This window comes from Conger conger, chromosome 17 (assembly GCF_963514075.1).
Source record: "Conger conger chromosome 17, fConCon1.1, whole genome shotgun sequence".
Taxonomy (NCBI): Eukaryota; Metazoa; Chordata; class Actinopteri; order Anguilliformes; family Congridae; genus Conger; species Conger conger.
In genome coordinates this window covers 25,678,517-25,699,223 of record NC_083776.1, presented here as the reverse complement: position 1 = coordinate 25,699,223, position 20,707 = coordinate 25,678,517, and the positions used below count along the sequence as shown (strand labels likewise).

The 20,707-nt window shown below is 44.0% G+C and overlaps 2 protein-coding genes across 3 annotated transcripts; both read right to left on the bottom strand.

The window, feature by feature from the left end:
- Positions 1 to 893: 893 nt before the first annotated feature.
- xrcc5 (X-ray repair complementing defective repair in Chinese hamster cells 5) lies at positions 894 to 12,757 on the bottom strand. Of its 2 annotated transcripts, XM_061226282.1 has the most exons (21): positions 12,609 to 12,757; positions 11,613 to 11,726; positions 11,332 to 11,515; positions 11,046 to 11,094; positions 10,132 to 10,254; positions 9,548 to 9,739; positions 9,135 to 9,249; positions 8,759 to 8,897; positions 8,460 to 8,572; positions 8,116 to 8,178; positions 7,720 to 7,857; positions 6,882 to 6,969; positions 6,487 to 6,617; positions 6,190 to 6,386; positions 5,681 to 5,774; positions 5,345 to 5,414; positions 3,778 to 3,887; positions 2,549 to 2,645; positions 2,371 to 2,438; positions 2,084 to 2,155; positions 894 to 1,618 (listed from the first exon to the last, which is right to left on the bottom strand). In XM_061226282.1, the coding sequence occupies exons 1-21, from the start codon at positions 12,624 to 12,626 to the stop codon at positions 1,604 to 1,606; spliced, it is 2,190 nt and encodes a 729-aa protein (XP_061082266.1). In that variant the 5' UTR covers positions 12,627 to 12,757; the 3' UTR covers positions 894 to 1,603. The 2 variants fall into 2 exon arrangements, with proteins under 2 accessions (XP_061082266.1, XP_061082268.1); XM_061226284.1 differs by lacking the exon at positions 2,371 to 2,438.
- Positions 12,758 to 14,558: 1,801 nt separating this feature from the next.
- LOC133116883 (transmembrane protein 169-like) lies at positions 14,559 to 18,899 on the bottom strand. Its single transcript, XM_061226887.1, has 3 exons — positions 18,718 to 18,899; positions 17,474 to 17,874; positions 14,559 to 17,032 (listed from the first exon to the last, which is right to left on the bottom strand). Exons 2-3 carry the CDS (start codon positions 17,736 to 17,738, stop codon positions 16,401 to 16,403), a joined length of 897 nt encoding a protein of 298 aa, XP_061082871.1. The 5' UTR covers positions 17,739 to 17,874; positions 18,718 to 18,899; the 3' UTR covers positions 14,559 to 16,400.
- Between the last annotated feature and the right edge of the window lie 1,808 nt (positions 18,900 to 20,707).

Below are 20,707 nucleotides of genomic sequence, written 5' to 3'. Positions count from 1 at the left end.
GGTTGTTTTGTCATAATGTTGACCATATTGTCCCACTTACTCAGTTTTCATTCTTTTCTTTTTTTACGTTTAGTTAACGTTATTTAGCTTTTTATCTAAAGCAACTTGGTTGATTTTCTTAATATGTAGATACCTTGGCACCAAGTGACGTCTGTGTGCCTCAAGAGCCTGCTTCATGCAGAAAACACTGCTGTTACATTATACAAATATAATATACATTTTAGGAGGCCTAAAACACTAGAACATATTGCTTACGATGCAAGTCAATCATGCATGCAAAGTCCATGGTTAGGAAGAATCCTAGTGTGAGAGACCAATACTTCATTGTAAGATGTTAGTGCTTTCAGAGTTCACTGGCAGCGTGTTTGTCCCACACGTGTTCTATATGTTACTAGTCAATGTTCGGGGAGTGGGGAGGTCTACAGTTAAGTGAAGCCTGGGTCAAATCAAATCCATCTTAAGACCTACAGTAACATCATTCACAAACAGCTTTTCTGTTCCAAAACCATGTTGGTCATCTAAAAATACTCACTCACTGCAAGAGCCAGACATTGTCCTTACAAAGCAGTTTAAGTATTCAGACATTCACAACTATAGGGCCATTTTTTAGATCTTGAACTCCCCGTTGTACTTCCAAAGTTTAACATTTTGCAACTGCCTATTCACTGCACATTTTAGAAAACTTCCCTCTGACTCACTGTGGGTTGGAGAGTTAGGCCCAAACATAGTTTTGTATAAAGAAGCAATTAGATATCCATAGCATACAGATGTAGAGGAATTGTGTCCTACCATGATGTATGTTTGCCTATCAAAGCATTGGAAATGGAATTTGGATTTTTGGATAACAAAACCATTTGTTTCTTGAGTATATAAATAAGAAATGATGCTAGTAATTATTCAGAAATTATTTTTTATCTGACTCTAACATTAACTTCTTTCAGTGTCATCCAGAATCTATTATGGCACTACCCTCTCCGAGGAGCAATCACCTACAGTGACGAACATGCAATATATTTCCATGTTATTTGCATATCATGAACAAAACATTATAAGATGCCCCAAATACACTCGCTGAGCACTGGGAAGTCTGGTTGCGATTCTGCTGAAACCACATTAAAGGGCTCTAAAATGTCTGACATATCAGAAATTCATCCAATTGTCCACCAGTGCATCATGATGTTCGGGGCAATCAGGCGATAGCAGGATGGGGTTGAAAACAGGCTCAAATCGTACAGTCCTGGCATCAGGAGAATGGCACCAAATAAGAGCAGGGGTACATCTGTGAAAAGCACTTTATATCCACACCCTTCACACACTTCTGCACCGATTCCAAATATTACAAAAGTTAACCTGTCTGGTTGGGAGCTAACTGGAGAATGGAAGTCCAGCTGTCCACACAAAACAGCACACATTGGAACACTGATATTAGAGAAACATACAGAGCACAACTACATAAAATGGACATTCCCAATTTGTGCTGCACAACCCCAGTTAGCTCTTGCGACTCCTTGGTACTATTGTTCTAGCAATGTTCCATTGCTTTCTTCTTGATCAGCCATGTTCGCACCGTCAATCTCGACCCCCTTCCAGAACATTCTCCATCTCACATCATGTCAAACTGTCAGGAGAGCAGAGTGGGGTAAATGTGGATCAGGACACACTGTCAAGTTTACATACCACACACAGACATGTGGGTCGAGAGCCACTGACAAATACACAGTCAAACCCCAGCAATGAACACGCCAGATACACACAGACCCTAAATAACATGCGCCTTAGCACTATACACCTTATGAAGCTCTTCATTACCGTAAATGCAAAAAGGCAAGCGTTAAACAGCAAGACAAGACTGAAAGGGCTAAAATGTATTTTTACTATTGCTAATCTCAACAAGTATTTTAGTCTTAGACTTATTTCTATTACTTGTTTGTTAAATAAAATATAGGTTTCATTTGATCATTTGCCAATGGGGTAAGACATGTTCATGTATGCAAACAGCAAACAGGCTAATATTTGGTACTTAAGAAAAATAAGTCTTAAGTCCCATTACAAGAGAGGTTTTCGTTGCAGTGTGTATACGTACCAAGTCATCCACATCATCTACCCCTGGCTCTGGCTCTGGCTCTGGCTCCTCCTGCTTCACAGCGGCCATGAACTACAAAAAACACAAGATGGTCCCGTCAGTTAGTAACTACCAGGCATAGGGGTATGAACTGGCCAAATGGCCTCTGCCTGGTATTGCAATGTGGAGGTCTTCACGCTGCAAAAAAAACTGTCGTTAACATAATAGCCCACTGTAGATGAGTGTCTGGGAAAATGTAAATGGGTTTAATAGCCTGCAGTAAACAGGAAATCGAAGGGAAAGGTCACCTCTTTGGCCTCCTGCCTGGACACCGTACTTCCTGTGGTTTCTTCTGTGCTGATGAGCGTTAGGGACTCTGCAAACAAACAGCAAATCTACTGAAAAACAACACGATTCTAGTCCCTGCGCAACAGAGTAGCAGGATTTCGCCAACAAAGGTTGAGCTGCCAATAACTCCCATCATACCTTGCACAAGCATATCCCAGAAGTCCTCCAGCCCCCTGGTGGGCACGCTCCTCTTCAGAGATGACAGATAGCTGTTATACAGCTCCGCGTTCCCAAGCTGCCAGAGCACAAGGGAGACATCACACCCCGCAAGTCACTGCACAATAATACACCTCAATACTACACCTCAATTAAAGGTACAACAGGTCATTTCAGACTTCTAACAGTCAAGAGAGGAATAGCAGCAATAAGCTCCTTTAAACCACAACACTGTTTATCCCTCCCCTTTCTCTGCAAACGCGCTGACGTTGAAACGCCATTGGCTGTGGCAATTAGAACCAATTTTCAACCAATGACCTTGAATTATTCTACATTCATACAATGTTTTGGTACAGTGTCGGTCCGTCAAGTGTATATTTTAAAACCTGAATTTAAGGACAATAAACACAGGCAAAGGGTGAGTCAACATGTCAGTGAGCCTTTTTCAATGATAGGAAGGGATTTACAATGGTGTTGTAACAATGTTTTAACATGAAAATCTTACCTATTGAACCTTTAACTATAAAGCATGATCTGCGACTACACTGGCTTTATGTACAGTGCTCTCTAATCACACACTACTATGCCTGGCCTTACACACTGTATTCGATCATACACCATTATAGCATCTCATCTACCTTCATCTATAGCGGTTGCGCCCCCTGGTGGTGAATGACAGACTTTCTGGGGCTTCTGCAATGGTAATTACAACAAAAAATAGCCCCCCTAGAAAAAACTAAAACAAAAAACTGACCCCTACTCTCAAAAAAACTGACCTTTACCTACTTTGCAATCCATGTGTTCGGGTTAGCTTGCCAAAACTGAGGATACAGATTGGCAAACAGTGAGGACGGTTTGCAAAACTGAGGGTAAGGATTCCAGTTCTCTGCATTTAAGTAGAATTATTTTTTCTTTTCTTTTTTTACTTGGCTATCTAGAAGGGCTCCATAGCAAATAAAGCACCTACATAATATAATTTAATCTAACTGAACTGGAAATGCCCAACCAGTAACATGAAAACCTTTTACTAACGACGGATATATTCATCACCAGTAAACAGGCTGGGCTTGTGCAAAGATGAGTCTGCAGCAGACGGTTCATGTGCAACCCAACAAGCAGATCACAGCCAACAGCATTTTTATTTAACAAATATTCCCAAAGAGAACAGGACAGGGAGCGCATCTTCTTAGCTGAGACTGGCCTGTTCCTACCTTTATGGACTGCTCTCTGAAGGCTCGGATGCATTCCAGGCACTTTATGTTGTAGGGAATGCTCTTACTGGGCAGAAGCTGCTCAATCCTGCTGATCAGCTGCTGGCAGACTGCAGTGGACAGAGAGCAGGAGACTTAAGCAACCGCTGAGACAGAGTGTGAGAGAGAGTGTGAGAGATAGAGCGAGCCCACAGCTAGAGTTCAGGCCAAATTCCCAGCAGTGCAGCTAATCAATGACAATCAAGTACAATGAGGTTCACCTATGCCTATGCGAAATCCAGAGGATCCAAAGGCAAGTCCTGGGGCTCACTCTCATTATTTTTCTAATCTTTTCTAATTTTCCCTGCCATTTCTTGCCACTCCTACCTCCACCCATCGGGAGAGGCTAGGAAAAGCGGCAAGAAAAGGAATGAAGACGAGGAAATCAAGAAAATGTGAATTAGGCAAATTAAATGTCCTTGCTCCTTCAAAGGTGAGTTAGAAGCCACGGCAGTTACAGACATGGCAGAAGCATGGCAGACGGGGAGAGGTGGACCCACAGGTCCCTCCTTTACCCACAGGTCCCTCCTTTACCCACAGGTCCATCCTTTACCCACAGGTCCCTCCTTTACCCACAGGTCCCTCCTTTACCCACAGGTCCCTCCTTTACTCACAGGTCCCTCCTTTACTCACAGGTCCATCCTTTACTCACAGGTCCATCCTTTACTCAGGCTTTCTGAAAAAAATACTTCAGCAAAGTACTTTCTTCCTCAACTGAAAGAGTTCATAACTTCTATGTCTAGCTCCAAGAAGGAGCATCTAACCCTTAAAGATGTCCTTAAAGATGGCAGACCTCAATTGATTTCTGGACCAGGAGCAAGTAAAAGAAAACAGGAGAAAAATAAGCAATTGGAATGAGTCTGCTTGCACTTCCCCTCCCCCAACAACAGTTTCTCATTTAATCGCTTCATTATCTTCATTCATTTGACTTTTATGCCTTTCCCAAAGGCCACTTTTTTTATAAATGTTTTTATTTGTTTCCAATTTTTCCCCATTTCTCTCCAAATTTGGTAGCCAATTGTACCTTACCTATTCGAATCGCCCATGTTAGCTGAGCATACGCCGCTATGACCCAGTCCCCCAGCGTTCTCTAGCAATCTAGATAACGACGTGCCTTCTACAGGCTGCATCGTCTCAGACGCCCTGACCGGGACTCTGAGGCGATCAGGGCGCTGTTGCATACGCCGATTCTACAGCCCCTGCCGAGTCCCTCCCCCCACCCTCGGCGCAGCGAGCCAATTATGCCGCTCCCTGGTGAGCGCGGGTCTGGCAGGTGTGCTCCTGATGCTTTAGCCGTGAGCCACCGCACCACGCAGTTGCAATGCTTCATGTAATTAGAAAACAGCATGCAGCCATGTGACTGACTGAATTACCTGAAAGCTGCACGTCGAAATTGACTATGAGCATTGCCCCTTGAAGAAGCGAACCATTGTGCTTCCAGGATTATCACCCAGCAAGGGTTCCCCTGCCCGCTACACTCCACCCCTAAAAAGGGTTCAGACTCCAACCCCTGTCCCCTGATCCTCACCCTGGTCGAAGGGCAGGGTCTTCTCCCGGACCATGGTGCAGAAGTCTCTGGCGGGATTCACACTGCCCACCTAGAAGAGGGGATGCAGTTGGACACCTCAGCGGGGGGGAAACACCCTTTACACAATTCGTTTGGACAGGTGTGTGCTAAGGTTAACGTTACAGGAGAACAGCCATTACCCTTTAACGGTGAGAGATCAATATGCGATTAGAGTGTTTTGAACTGAACATTCTGATGTAAGGCTGATGTAACAATCACTGGTAATTCTAAGCAATGGGGAAAAAAAAGAAGATTCCAGAAAACCTTCAAAAGGGGTTCATTTCGCCAACCACTCACGCTTGTAATGGAGCCAGTGGAGATCTTGCTCAAGTTGTACTCCTCCTCATCCTCATCCTGCTTGGCCTTCTTGGGGTCTGAGGCTCCGTCCTCGCTGCAGAGAGAGAGAGAGCTGGTTCCTGGTGCACATTCGAGGTCACCCCTAAACCCAGTGCCTGTGCTTTCAGAGTAGCCTCAGCTCTCGTACAGAACGTTCTGGAGAAATTCACCCCTCACTCTGGAATCCGAATGCTCACCAAGGGGTTCGGCAGGAACCGAATGGGTCTCAACAAGAATCCCCCCCCCCCCCGCCCTGGTATCTAAACACCAAAGCCCACAGAGGACCTTATTTTATCCCTCGCTGCGATATCCAAACACACTATTTATGTGGAGCATTCCTGATGGCAGCACAGCAATGGCTCCCCACAGAGGATTTGAAGAATGAAAAATCACTCCGGTCAAAGGTCCAAGGCCCTAATGGACAAGCCCTTCTGCCGCCTGCCCCCCTGCAACAGGCTACCGGGTCGTACCTCTTGCCGAAAATGTCCACACTGGTCTTCAGCTCCTTTTTGCGCGCAACCTCCTTGAGCGGGAACCGTTTCTGCACCTCCTGCAGCGTGGCCTGACAGCGAGTCTCCACCGCCAGGGGGCGCTCCAGAGCAGCCCGCAGCCACGGCTCTGTCTGGGGCAGGGGCGTGCCCGGGCTCACCGCCCGATGGTGCAGGCACTGCGGAGGGAGGGGCGCAATGAGACGGGCCGTACGGGAGGACCCGGGGACACAAGAAGAAGAGAGGAGGGAGCAGCACTGGCTGGAATCCTGGCTATACCTGGAAGAGCCTTTGGAACTGGGGGTTGGGGATCTGGTTGACCTTAAAGGTGTCCACCGTGTCTCCATCTTCAGTCTCTTCCACCAGCATCATGGAGTCAATGAGCGAGTCCACTGCAGACAGCTGCTCCTCTGGAATGGCACAATCCATTAACTTCTACACCACGTTCCTCTCACACTTCCTTAACTTATGTGCAATGTTTGCCAAGTACTCCCTTAACCACTTCATCACATTCCTCAAACGCTCCCTTAACTTCTCTGCAACGTTCCCAAAACACACCCTTAACTTCTGCATCACATTCCATAAAGACTCCCTTAACTTCTACACAAAACTCCAAGGGGATGACCTAACATATACATTGCTCAAAGCCAACAGTAGTTGTTTTTGCTACATACCAGAGGGTGCAAATTTCTTGTTCTCCAGAGAAGGGAAGAGAAACTGTCTGAGATCCTCAAGGTAGGGCAGCTGGACATACATGAGACACTGGGGACACACAAGGCAAGGCCAACTGCATAAGGGGTCACATTCATATACAGCACCTAACAGCTTTTCTATAACACAGAACTGGGTGCTAGTTTTTAAATAACATGAATATTACTTACACGTATTTACAATTACATTTGTTGTAGAGGTGCAACAACAAATGTAATAAGCGAATTTGCTAGGCATATCACTTGAGCACAGATAAACGGATAAATGGTTCCGGTCATCACTGATATATGATGATGTCATTCATCTGCCCATCCTTAGTACATGCTACAGTAATACCAGGCAACATCTTTCCTACAATCCAGCACAGTCAGAATACCAGTGCTGGGTTATCAAAACTTACAAACTGCTTCCTTTAACCCAGCAGGGAGAAAGGCTGTATCAATGGCTTTGAAACTGCCCCAGAAGCACTGAGAAGTGTCACATAAGCCCTGCTCTCTGAGATGCTCCCCCCCCCCCCGGTGCCGACTCCAGTGCCTCCAGTGGAAAGCACAGAAGGATGGGCCACTGAAAGGCTGCACATGGCGCCAGAATGACTGTGGTTATGTTCTGATGATACTTGAGAGGGGGACCCACTGGACTGTTCCATATGAATGGAGCTGGTAATCTCCACCCAAGGAAAGTTCAGAGTTTCCACCAGTATTTGCCAACAGGAAAAATCTTCACTGTGCTCGAAACTGCACCAAGACAAACATATTTCTGCCGCTGTTTGAGAGAGAGGAAGTAAATCGTAACTGAGCCCACCTCGTACTTCTCCTTGATGCACGGGAACGCGGCGCCCACTTGGGGGTTGCTCCGGCGGTCGTAGGCGTAGCGGACGATGGCCACCATCTTCAGCTGGTCCAGAGCACGGATCAGCGCAGACAGAGCCACACCCGCATGCTGACAGGACCGGGGGCTCAGTGAGTGAGTTTACTCATGCACACTCTCAACACTAACGGCTTTACACTGTAGGACACAATGTTCTGAAGGCCTGAATAACTGACACAGGCCTACAGGTTTCCTCTGTGTATTACTGCACGGCTGTCTGTTGTGTCTTGCTTTAGAAATATATATTTTTTTTTTTATCTGAAACAGTTCAAGTTTAAGTAAAGGTTTAATAAAGAAAGAAAGCCTTTTTGACTTGTTTTCTAGTCTCACCTCGTCATCTTTGGGGGCAAACACCTTGATGACCTGGGAGCCCATGAACTGGTATCTCTTAATCTACACCAGGGAAGTACAGAATAAAAAGCATGTCAATTACTTTTGAATAAAAAAAAATTGTATAAGTTTTGAAGATCCAAAATCAAAAACCTTGTATTGGGTTGGTTTTCACATAGGCAAGGCACTCCAATCAAGTGTCTTGTGAGCCACTCACAAGCCCAATTACTATCCCATGAAAGTCCATGAGCATTTTGGACTTTGGTGGGACAAAACAGCCCCCTCCTAACAGCAGTAAACGGCTTTGTCCCTCACTGTCTAACTGCTGTGGACAGTTGCAGTACCTGTTCCTGTTTGGAGAAGCCCAGCACTGAAAAGCATTTCCCATCAGACTTGTACTTCATCTGCTCCTGGTCCACCTTGGAGAAGGGCACGATGTCACTCCCGTAACGGAATCCTGCAGACGGAAGAGCCGCTGTCAGCGGAGTGGGCGTTTCAGCCCTCACCCTCCCCCAGTCCTATCGACTGAAACTGAGTCCTCCATTCCTTCCTCAGCAAGCGGATAGAACCAGACGTGGTTAACTTCAGTCAAGGTCTAGCAGCAGGAAATGGTCACTTTCACTTGTGCATGGATGTGACTCACCCTGGATGGTATCTTCCTTGGTCACCTCCGTCTCGTTGTCGTCATCCAGGCAGTAGACGGTCTCTCTTTTCACGTCATCTTTCTGGTGAGTTTCAGCGTCCACTATGGCCCAGCTCTTCTTAATTTTCTCTTCTGTCACCTGAGAGGGAGGGAGGGAGGGAGAAAGCAGAGAGACAGAGAGAGAAAGACGGCCCAAATTCACTAACTGGCCATGGCTTAATCATGGTACATACAATTAAATGCACTTTTTCCAGACTTGCACCACATCAAGTTACTCAACACCTGTGTAATTACTCCAGAATGTGTTCATGAAGCACAGATGAAAATGAAAAAGATAAATATGTGCAGTATTTAAGTGAAATGCTAGAATGCTCACTGCTTTGTATCCCACGATGCGGATGGACAGAGTGTCGCCTATGGTTAGCTGACACGGCCACCCCATAGGCCTCCTTTCAATTCGTTTGAACATGGTTAGCTTCTCGATGGCATCGCTGCAGGCACATGAGGAAACACAGCTCAACAATATGATCATAATAAAATTCCACACGATAATACTGTTAACTAATAGCAGCACAGAATACGTAACGGATCTGATATTAACCCTTAGAAGAGTTTTATTTTTATTTTTTTCCCCCCAGTATTCTGGAACACCATTGCTGTCAATCATCAGTAGGGATTGCTCCATCAGCATGAGTAAAGCAACAAACATTCTAATTACAAATTTGTGATCTTACACCTTGACGGGTTAAAGGTCCTGACTGAAAAGCCTGTTCACCCTGCAGCACAAACCTGAAGGCATAGACCTCATCCAGGTTCCCCTCCTCATCCAGAGAGGTCCTGATCTTCCGCACCAACTCCACCCCGTGCTGCTGCTCCCTCGTCAGACCCTTTCCCCCGTAGGGGGGGCGCCGCGAAGTCTGTCCACCCCCCTCCTCATCATCATCATCCTCATCTTCCTCCTCACCCACTGGGAAGGGCAGACTAGAGGAGAAAGGTCAGAGTCTGTTCTACATCGTGTCAGATACGCTTTCAGACTGAGCCGAGATGTTGAAGGCAAGAGTTCATTTAGTGGTTAAGGAGCCAAAAAGGGTGAGTGAGATGCTTAAAATGACATACTTCAATGATTATCTACCTGTAGAAATGGACAACCATAAAAGCCATACCCCTCCAAAGCAAGGCAGGTAATATACGCGTCACACAATAGAATTAAGGTTTCACCCATTCCAAATTCAAAAGGAGCCACTGAAGGGAGCTCTGTGTCCAGAGGAGGGAAATGCAAAAATGGCTCACATTTTCTCACAGAAGTACATGTTAAAAGGCCAAAACTCAGCAGAGGGCAAAGGTGAATTCAGGAAAAAAAACAGCACACATACAAGAACTGCAGGGTGATGCCTGCCCTCTTCATGTTGGCGATGATTTTGTCCAGCTGGTCAACGCTAGTCTGGGAGCAAAGGTCAGTCAGGAGGGCGATGTTGAGCCGGTCGTACTTCTTCCCCCTAAAGAGTGATTACACACAGAGAGATACACAAAGATGTTTAATCTGAAGATGAAACGTACAGGTTACACAAAAGGACACTGCTGAGGCCTGAAATGTTGAGACGCTTTGGGTTTGTTGATAGACGCAGGTATATGATACCATCATCCATCTCACTACTCTGTGTTTAGGGACATATAAACGAGGACCACATCCATGCAGATTTCCTGTAATGGAGAGAGCATTCCCTTGTCTTCCACACTGCTGGCATCCCCTCCTCCACCCCATTGAAAACCGGCCTTCTGTCTTCCACACACACATTTGTTCATGGCTCAGCATACTAAACAGAATTTAAGCTATGCACATTATTCCAACCCTTACCATTCCAAACACATTATGCAGTGTTGTGTTTTACACAGACTTTTAACATGCAATAAGCACTGCTTCTTTTGACTAATCACTTGTTTATGTTAATTGGTGTGTAAAACATCAATGGCCAACCAGTATCACAAAAATCACATGCAGCTCAATGATATTACATCATTGTTCAAATCAATGTGATATCACAGGTGGAAAATCCTGTCCAGTGTTTTCTTCCAATCACCTGGATTTGCCAACTAGCACAATTATTCTAGTAAAATTAGCTGGATGGGTTCATGAGTGGAAGAAAAATATGACAGGACTTTTACTTCATAACCCATGGACTTTCCACATGTGTGCGCTATATAGATGGCATCACAATAATGCTGTCCTCTCAAAATGGGGCTCCCACCATAATTATGGTTGGGGATCACTGGTGTAAAGGACTCTTACAATGTCTCCTTCTGCAAGAGGTCCATGCACACAACAAGGGCATCCAACCCTAGGTTAAGTTACTGTCAAGGAATAAACTTTTCAAAGAGCAGTGATTGATGCAAAGAAAATCCAATCAAATACTGCATTTAACCACAGATTATCCTTGACAAATCTATCTGACAAATGAAAATGAAATCTACATTTTACACAGATCAACTGCATCTCAGAAACAAATGCCACCTGAATTACAGTATCATTTATTTCTGCAGGACTTCTGAAGAAGATTCCGGAAAGTGAAGGATACAGTCGGCCTGCTGGCTCCCAGGCTGGACTTGGTTCTGGATGTCCTCCAACAGCTCAAAATCTGGCATCATTAGATGGCGGTGCACAAAGATGTTCTGGTACTGACCGTCGCCAGCCAGAGAGTTTTTGGTGTCGTCTGTGCCAAAGAGCACCAAGCCAAGTTCATCCTTGTTCTCTGCAAACACCTGTGTGAAGCAGAAGGGTCATTCACTGTATGTTTCTGAGGTAACAGGTTATTGTTGCTCATAAAATTCAGCTGGTTTGAAGAGAAAGCATCCTCACCTGACGCTGTACAAACTTTTGGATGACCTTCTTGGCTTGGTCAAAGGGGGCCTCTTGGCCAGGCGGAGAGTTGCTCATGGAAAAGCCCACATCCATGCACAGCACCAACGCTGACTGCAGACGCAAAGAGACATTTTAGGTTCTATGCAAACACACCATGGCCAGGACTGTGAGAAACTTTTAACAGTCAAGTTCCAAGGAAATTCTTTTGTGTCCTCCAGGAAAGTAATGTATAATTAGAAGCCACAGTCCCGCAATAGATATTACACTGCAAGACAATGTTCTGAGAAATGTATTTTAATAGTCTTTCATGAACCAACACAGAAGCAACGGTAGCTGCCTCGCTCTCCCTACCTGCCAGACTCTCAAACCTAGTAATGAATCTCCAGGAGATGGCAGAATTGAGCTAGCTAGTAGGCTAAGCCGAAGTTCAGGGGGCGGTTAGGAACATGTCGGTTCATGTCATCTGCATATAGGCGAACTTAAATCACAATCGAAGTGCATTATGGCTAGTTACCTTTCTAGACTATAAAATAAATGACAGCGAAAACTATTAAGTACCACGAAATTCAAACTTCAATTTACAGTGGAGCTAATTTGTTAGCTATCCATCACTACAACACGGGCATATTGTTTCTCAACAAACTAGGCAGAAAAAGCTAGCTCGCCAGCTTGAAACGCAGTCATTATCAAGCCGATTTGCGACAAACAGTTGGCTGAATATGCGTTTAACGTGTTCGTTTGGTATCACTTAGCAAGCAAAAAGTTGCAGAAAACCATAAATCGAATAAATACATTACTGCATACTAGCGAACTTCAGTGTCGAGAGTAATTAGTTAACTAAATTAGCCAAGTTAGCTAACCGAATCGGCTCCCTAGCCAGCTAATATAAAAGGTTTTGCATGAGTATGTTTGAATTATCTGCATGAATGAACTACTGCATGGGAATACGTATATTATCTACCACAGAATCGGTTATAATGGAATAAATTCGACCTTAGCTGATCGCGCCATTCTCTTCGTGGTTGCGTTGTCCACGCCGTGTTCCCTGTATTTTGACTCCGGAGAGAAAAGTCGTGTGTTATGAAACTGGTCCTACCGGACTTGTAAGATTATGCGCCCCTTGCGAACACTTGTCGGGCTGTCTCATAATGATTTCGAAGGAAGCAACTGAATACACGTCTAATCATAAATAACTGCGAAGCCAACTGTCTAATTACTGTTGGTCCTCAAAAATGGTAGGAATACGTATAAAAATGGATGTCATTCTGACACGGGGCACCCAATATCGATGCAATTACCCTCAAATTACAGTCAGCAGATTAACGTGCATATTATTGATTTAATTTCAAATCCAATATGCTGGAGTACAGGCCCAAAAGAACAGAAATTGTACCACTGTCCAATTACTTACGGACTATATGTCCTCATGTGCTACTTTCAAACAACCTCAACATTATGTTTATACTGCCTTATCTTTCCAAGAAGTAAATAAACTTACAATATTTTGGAAAATGATTTCACAATTATGTTGAAATGTGATGCATAAATATATATCATGATATTTTGTACTATTATTAATCAGGGACAGTGTAAATGAATCAACATTTTCAGTTTCCACATTAATGTAAATGTGCCAGAGTTAGCTAATGAGCAAATTTTCATATGTAGTCCCAAACCTGCATCACCCCTTTTTTTTTTACACAAGCTTGAAAATGACATACACAAAATAAAATGGCAACTATTCTTGACCCCTTTTGACTACAGGCATAATCCCAGCGTCTTCTGAAAGGTAACCCTTTGGGGTTTGTTTACCAAGAGTTAGAATTACTAAAGTATTACTAATTCAGTAATCAGCAAAGTTACAGAAGCTCAAACACAACTGAAATATTTTATGTTTTACGACCACCAAAAATGAGCATTCTGCATTGTTTTTTCTACGCTATGTCAAGGCATTTTTCCAAAAAGAATATTTGAAGACTCCAAAAGGACACATGGAAACTGAATTATATTATGGGCCTCATGACATGTAAAAAAATGTTGTCTACTTTAGTAAGCAAAAGTCATAAGGCCCATAATATAATTTACTTTCCATGTGTCCTTTTGGAGTCTCGAAATATCCTTTTTGGAAAACAGCCTTTTTATCCTGAATTTTTTTTGTGCTCTCCTCAGATAGCAACAGGTCAAGAATAATAAAGTACAATAAGTACAATAATCACAATCGTAACATCTTGTCGACTAATATATTCATTGAGGGCCATTGTTTGACATTTTTGTCAAATACTCAACCTGCATAAACAAGTCAAACTACTAGCCGGTTCTAGGCTGAGCTGAAGTTATACTGTATTTTTTGCTCACGGATCAGAATTTCCAATTCTGATCCGAGAAGCTTGTACATGGGCTCTTCTTGTTCCAGAGAGGCCATACAAAAAGTAGATAATAGCATTCCTATGTTCAAGTACTTTTATAGAAGTATGCAACAGTGAAACGGACAACAATGATAATTCCTCCAGAAAAATGTAAGTAAACAATGGATATTCTATCAACGTGTCTCCAAGTTAGCACGTTCTTAGAATTGCATTATTATTTTTATTGCATTTGGAGTACTGGAACCTTGCTGTGACCTTGAAAAGGTCACTGACAGTACCTTATTTTGTGAAGTATATGGATTTATGAAATGCAAAAAACCCACCATCAGCCCAGCCCTGGTGAGACTTAAGGGGTTAATATATTGTTATACAAGTCTTGTTATACAGTATAAGAAAGAATACATTGCTCATAAATGAAAAAACTACAGAATCTGGAATCAAATACCAAAGTGTAGAAAGTGCTATTTTTCCATGTTCCATGTAGCCTACCATGTTCAGTTCCTGACAATATGGACTCAGTGGGGAAGGAGGCAAGAGGCTGTCTTAATTCCCATGGCAATCACAACAACCAACAAAATCAGATAACCTTTCATTTTATTATATTAAATAGTACAGGAGCAGAATTTAAAATTATGGCAAAAAATGTAAAAACTGCAGTTAAAATAAAAAAAATACCACACATTCTGATTATGCTCAATGTTGTGAGTATTCTGTCTGTGAATCATAAGTCAGTTTTTTTATTTTTTATTTCCAGTTACTGTACATGTAGTCTAAATTTGCATACACATACCTGTGCATGTAACATGCTTTTTTTGTGCCATTAAAATCAGGCTACAAAAAAGTGTCCATGCATCAAAATAGAATATGGTAACATAAATACAGCCATTTACTCAAAAGTGAAAGTGCATCAATTATAGTTCAAGTCATAGCTAGCATGTCATAGGGAAATTCCCCCGCACCCACTACATTTCATTTCATCAAAGTATTCATCCTTTGTGCTCACCATGCACTGAATATCACAACATCAGTTAAAATTAATGTGCAGATATTTGTACATGCAAGTTATATATGACATATGATTTGTCAAGTCTTAATGCAAATGTCTGTGTTCTGGATGAAAATGAAGACAACCCTTTTCAAAATAACTTGGAAATAATAGAAATTACCAATTCAAGTAATCTAACAAACTAAAATCAAAGTTGATTAAGTAAACAAGAAAGGAAAATTGTTGCAGAATCACACGAACACAAAAGGCATCAATACCACTCACAAACCCATTTTATAGGAGGAAATGTTGCACAAAGCATCTTACTGCAGTCCACAATGGAATGTCAACATGGATGATAGTAAATAATAAAAATTAATCTGGTGTAAACTCCACAATGATGATCAAGCAGAACAACCATCAGAAAATCTAAATCCTTATAAACCCTGATGGGTTACCACAGCAACAAAACAATGTACAAAGACTGGCTTTATAAAACAGCTTAAGAGAACCTTATAAAAAGGAATGTGGTAATGAGGGATGAAGACAAAGGCAGACACAAAAACACTTACAATTAAACCCTAAGGCAGGACCCTGTGATGCTTGTCAGACAAATCAAGCATCAGCACTGCATTCTATCAATCAAGAAAAAGGATTTGTTTGGTTTTGGCACTCTCCCTGTTATATCCTGTGTCTGAGGTCTTCAAGGTCTTTGCCTATTAGATCTGAATTAAAACAAACACTCCCTGAACCTGGTCACCTCCCACACCAACAAACGCAAGTGCATCACATGAACACAACACTCAGGAATACACATATACTGTTCTGAGACAGAACATTTAGCTGTAATATCATGACCACGTCCATAGCAAACTCCAGCCTATATTTTAATGTAGATGTAGAACCAAGGAGTGTCAGTGATGTTACATGGACAATGTAAATGAAATGGTGCACAGGATTTGACTGGAGAGCTTGGGATTAGGGCTGCACGATATATCATATATTTATCCTCATCACGATATGAACATGCGCGATAAACATTTTGCAAAAGACAGCTTGAAGTGCGATGAATAGTATATATTTAAATTGATGTTCTGTTAAATTGAGTGGCTGTTCATGTGCAATTTGTGTTGGAATGTTGGAAATAATGCTTTTTTTAAATTTATTCAGTGGGCATAGGCTATTGATTGTCTGGGGTCTATGTTAGCAGTGTACCTAAGGCAGTAAGACATTAGAACTGTGCAATATTTGTATATTTATCGCAAGTCATATCATCATCACAATATTCAACAACTTTCTCATATCACATATTTTCCTGATATCATGCAGCCCTACTTGGGATGGCAGTAATCAAAGAACCATTTGTCTTATGAGCAGAAGAGGGAGTCCACAAGTGTGCATGTGGTTTCCCTGTCGCTAGGCGTGACGGCCCAGTCACACAGAGGTGGTCTGCAGGTTCTCAGCCGCATGCTTTCCCCGGAGGCTTCTGGAGACAGTGTCCGAGTCGAGAAGCTCCACGATGCTGTAGGGAGAGCAATCCTCCAGCCCCAGCTTCCCGCAGGCCCACCCGCAGAAGCCTTTCTCCAGGTCCCGCACAGCCAGCCACCACTCGGCGAAAACCCAGGACACCTGCACCACGGCCGCATACACCGCCAGGGAGAGAGACACCCCCATGATCAGCAAGGGGTAGGAGATGATGAGGAAGGGACAGACAGTGATCTTGTGCCAAAACGTCCTCTCCTCATTGTACACCAGGAAGACGTTGTACCAGGTGAGCGTGCCGTAGTAGAAGGAGGTGACAAAGGAGAGGAGAAAGACCACAGGGGCGCAGGAGAGGCTCCACAGCACCACGTGGGGGCCCTGGCCGAACCCCAGGCCACAGGGCTGCTTGGCCTCCACGCCGCGCTCGCACTCAGCGTCCAGACGCTCCTTCGACCTGGCCAGGTCCCGGAGCTCCTTGTCTGTGAGCGTGACGTGGATGTCCACCATCTGACCTTTCTTTTTCCCTCGTGTGATAGTGCCTGTCAGAGTCACATAGTGGTTGTCTGGGGCCGTGCTCCAGCCTCCTGTTAACACCCACAGTGCACAGAACAGGCAATCAGTGACCCGCCCCTGTGTGCGCAGACATGCACTCTTTTCACTCACACAAACAAGCCACAGGCCTTCCCCAGGACTCCAGTGCTATGACATGGTGCAGACACTGTATGCACACACACACAGACACAGACACACAGACACACAAAGTAAAGAGAATGTAGCATGAGCCAAAACTCTGAGAATGAAACATTACAATGGGCGTTCCCCAACAGAACAGCAAACACAGGGAATTGATGGAGGTTCATTTATAATGCAGTGCTTTTGGCAGAGGAAAGTGAAGACATCTCTGTCTGTACACCACCTCCCGTAATGTTCTGATTGAGCGCAACAGACAGATCCCATTAAAAGATGCTGTAAATTGTGGGGCTGTAATGGCCCTCGATCAGAGAGAAGAGACGGGCTGATCTCACCTTCCCCAGGGGGAGTGGCGAGGAACTTTGCCCCCTCCTCCGAGGTCTTCTCCGCCCCGTCCTCCCCACCCAAATCCTCCTCTGGCATCCTCTCCACCTCGGAGTGGTACACAATAATAGAGTCTGGTCGCAGCTCCTTCTTCCTCTTCTTCCTCCAGGTGCTGGTCCCAGTTTCCTCCCCGTCAGCCTGGAGCCCTGTGATCTCTGACCTCCGCAGCGAGGCCAGCCGTGGGCTGGCAGCCCCCATGTGCTCCACCTGCTCCATCCTTGGTCTGGGTCACTCCACCTCTCCCCTCACTCCTGCCCGAGCTCACTCTGCAGGGCTGGAAATATCTTGAGGGTGGGGCCCAGAACCTCTGTCCATTCTTTATGTGTATGCAAGTGCCTCTGTTAATATAAACCTGAAGAGAGAGAGATAGAGATGTAGAGATGGATAGAGATAGAGAAAGATCGAGAGATAGAGATGTAGAGATCGATAGATAGAGAAATGGAGGGGGGGTGCTAAATTGTGTTTTTTATTTGATGGGATGGGACCCGATAACAGGCTAGTAATGCAATCACTCAATGAACTGGGAGCTATGGGTGGCATCGCCCCTGCCAGCACCTTGCATCAGCCCTCAGAGCTTGCATCTCTAAGGTACTGTATGTCAGTTCCTACAATCACGGTTGACAAATAGATCTCTAAATCAAGTGTTTAGGCATCTAAACAGCAAGTTTTTTTAAAATAGTTTATAGGTGAATTGTAATGGAAAATACAGAGAAATGGGGGCTTAGAGACACCACAGCATAATTATGTTACCTATTCAAAGCTGTGTCCAAGTCTATTTGTTACAGCGGAAAGTAGCTACATTGGCATATCAAGGTCAGAGATAAGTGTGTGTCTATGTACGCATGTACGGTATAACGACGAACTGCTCTTTTACGATGTGAATCTTGATACCGCAAACCCCTTTCTTGATGATATTCCAACGCCGGCAGTGGGATTTTCAGAAAATAGCGAAATGTACACAAACACATTAGGCTACACAGCCTGCAAAATATTGCCGGCTATATATCGCAGCAGGCATTTGTTAAAGGTTCACCGGCATTAACCCAGAATAATGAGATTAATGAAGAAGGAATGCTAAGGATTTATCGCCAAACAACTGATCATCGCATCGTTAAAATCACACCCAAATAACACATCCTTTGTCTATGGCGAACAGAAATTTGTGCCGGGAATACTTTTTACCTAAATATCTTACCTTGAACAGAGAAGTCCTTATATTACAGCACCGCCTAGTCTCTGTATGACAGGCTACATGTCTTCTTGCAGGCTAGTGGTCAATCCGAGATGGCACAACAGCACACGCCCTCTCCCTGTCAAAAGCTTCAACAACATGTAGCCTACAAGCTGTACCAAAGAGCAAACCAGGGTTTCCTTCACCCCGCCCCTCTGGGCTGCAACCTCTGTCCTACCCAATCGGAGACACATCTCTGTTCTCGCATTAAAACTATAGAATTTATAACGAGGCTTGGGGGGTCCTCTCTGGTCGCAGATTTTAAAAAGTCCTCAGGATCTACAGATCTTTGCATTGACATATAGCTGATGTTAATATTCTGCCGCAGAATACAATTCAGTTCATGTCATGCAAAAATAAAGGCAGCGTTTATCACAATAACTGCTGTTTCACAGTCAAGAAAATGCAAAATATTAATGCTTGTAGGCTATCTATTAGTAATTAGGCACTGATGAATGTTTGTTTGAGCGTGCAGATGTATGTTCACGGCTTCTGGTAGATAATGCCAGTTGCTGTGATTTCACTGATATGAAAATATATCAACCCTTAGTGTTGCACTGTAATTCATACCGCACGGAAAGATGCAAGGGAAAGCACAGTTTATGGGAAGAAAACTTGCATTTCCATCCATTATCTGAACCCGCTTATCCTGATCAGGGTCGCAGGGGGCTGGAGCCTATCCCAGCATACATTGGGCAAAAGGCAGGAATACACCCTGGACAGGTCGCCAGTCCATCACAGGGCACACACACCACACACACCACTCACTCACACACTCATACCTACGGGCAATTTAGACTCTCCAATCAGCCTAACGTGCATGTCTTTGGACTGTGGGAGGAAACCGGAGTACCCGGAGGAAACCCACGCAGACACGGGGAGAACATGCAAACTCCGCACAGAGAGGCCCCGGCCGACGGGGATTCGAACCCAGGACCTCCTTGCTGTGAGGCGGCAGTGCTACCCACTGCGCCATCCGTGCCACCGAAAACTTGCATTTCCCCTGATAAATCATATAATAGCTAATTTGATAAGGATTTAACACACACAAATCATACATACTATCCAATGAGTAAGTATGATTTTTATTTTGTCACATTTCCAAATGATCGATACAAATTCAATCTGTGCTTCAAAAGATTTTCTGACTAAATCGATTTACATATTCGGTTCTGTAATGTGTTGCAGAATACGTTTATACATCAGCATTCAGAATTGGTAGACCACTCATTTGAGGAAGCAGCTAGTATGTTGTAGGCTACAGTGAAAAAGTTGGATTCTGAAATCAATGCTTAAATTTTGACTGAAACAAATCGCTAAATATGCACGTGTCTTCAAAAAAAACATGCAAAAGATGATATAATCTTTTTCATGAAAGCAAGCTTTGGTTTTTAATTGACAACGCTTGCCTAGTAATCCTTTCACAAATCACAAATTGTAAATTGAAAACTTAGACGCCACCATCATCGCAAACGAAGGACAATCAAAAACAACCAATTTTGTGTGAAAAGCAGCTGCTTTCAGAGCTTTTTGGAATATAATCCAGAGCAGTCCGGTGCACGTGTGCACAGCAGGCAGGGCGGTGGTGGCTTCTCCCCGGTCACAGCCTCTGCAGTGCTCGCATGCGGATCCCCCGGCAGCAGCATCCGCCTCATTGTGAATGCGGACTGCGTACCCTGCGACTGGCTCCGCCTCCACATTTAGGCCAAAGGGCAAGTTCTGCACAAACCTCTTCTGGGTGCAGCCAAAACAGTTCATACCAGACCGCTTTTCACTGAGGACAAAACTGTCAGTAATTGGCTTGTCCACAAAGCAGAAAAAACAAGAGGACTGATGTCACTTCATGTTCCGGTTCAGGACATTTTACTACACAATTTTCTCTGAGGCCTGATGACCACCGCCCCAGCAGCCTCTCCTTCCTAGTCACCATCAAGGTAATTCTAGATGACGACTG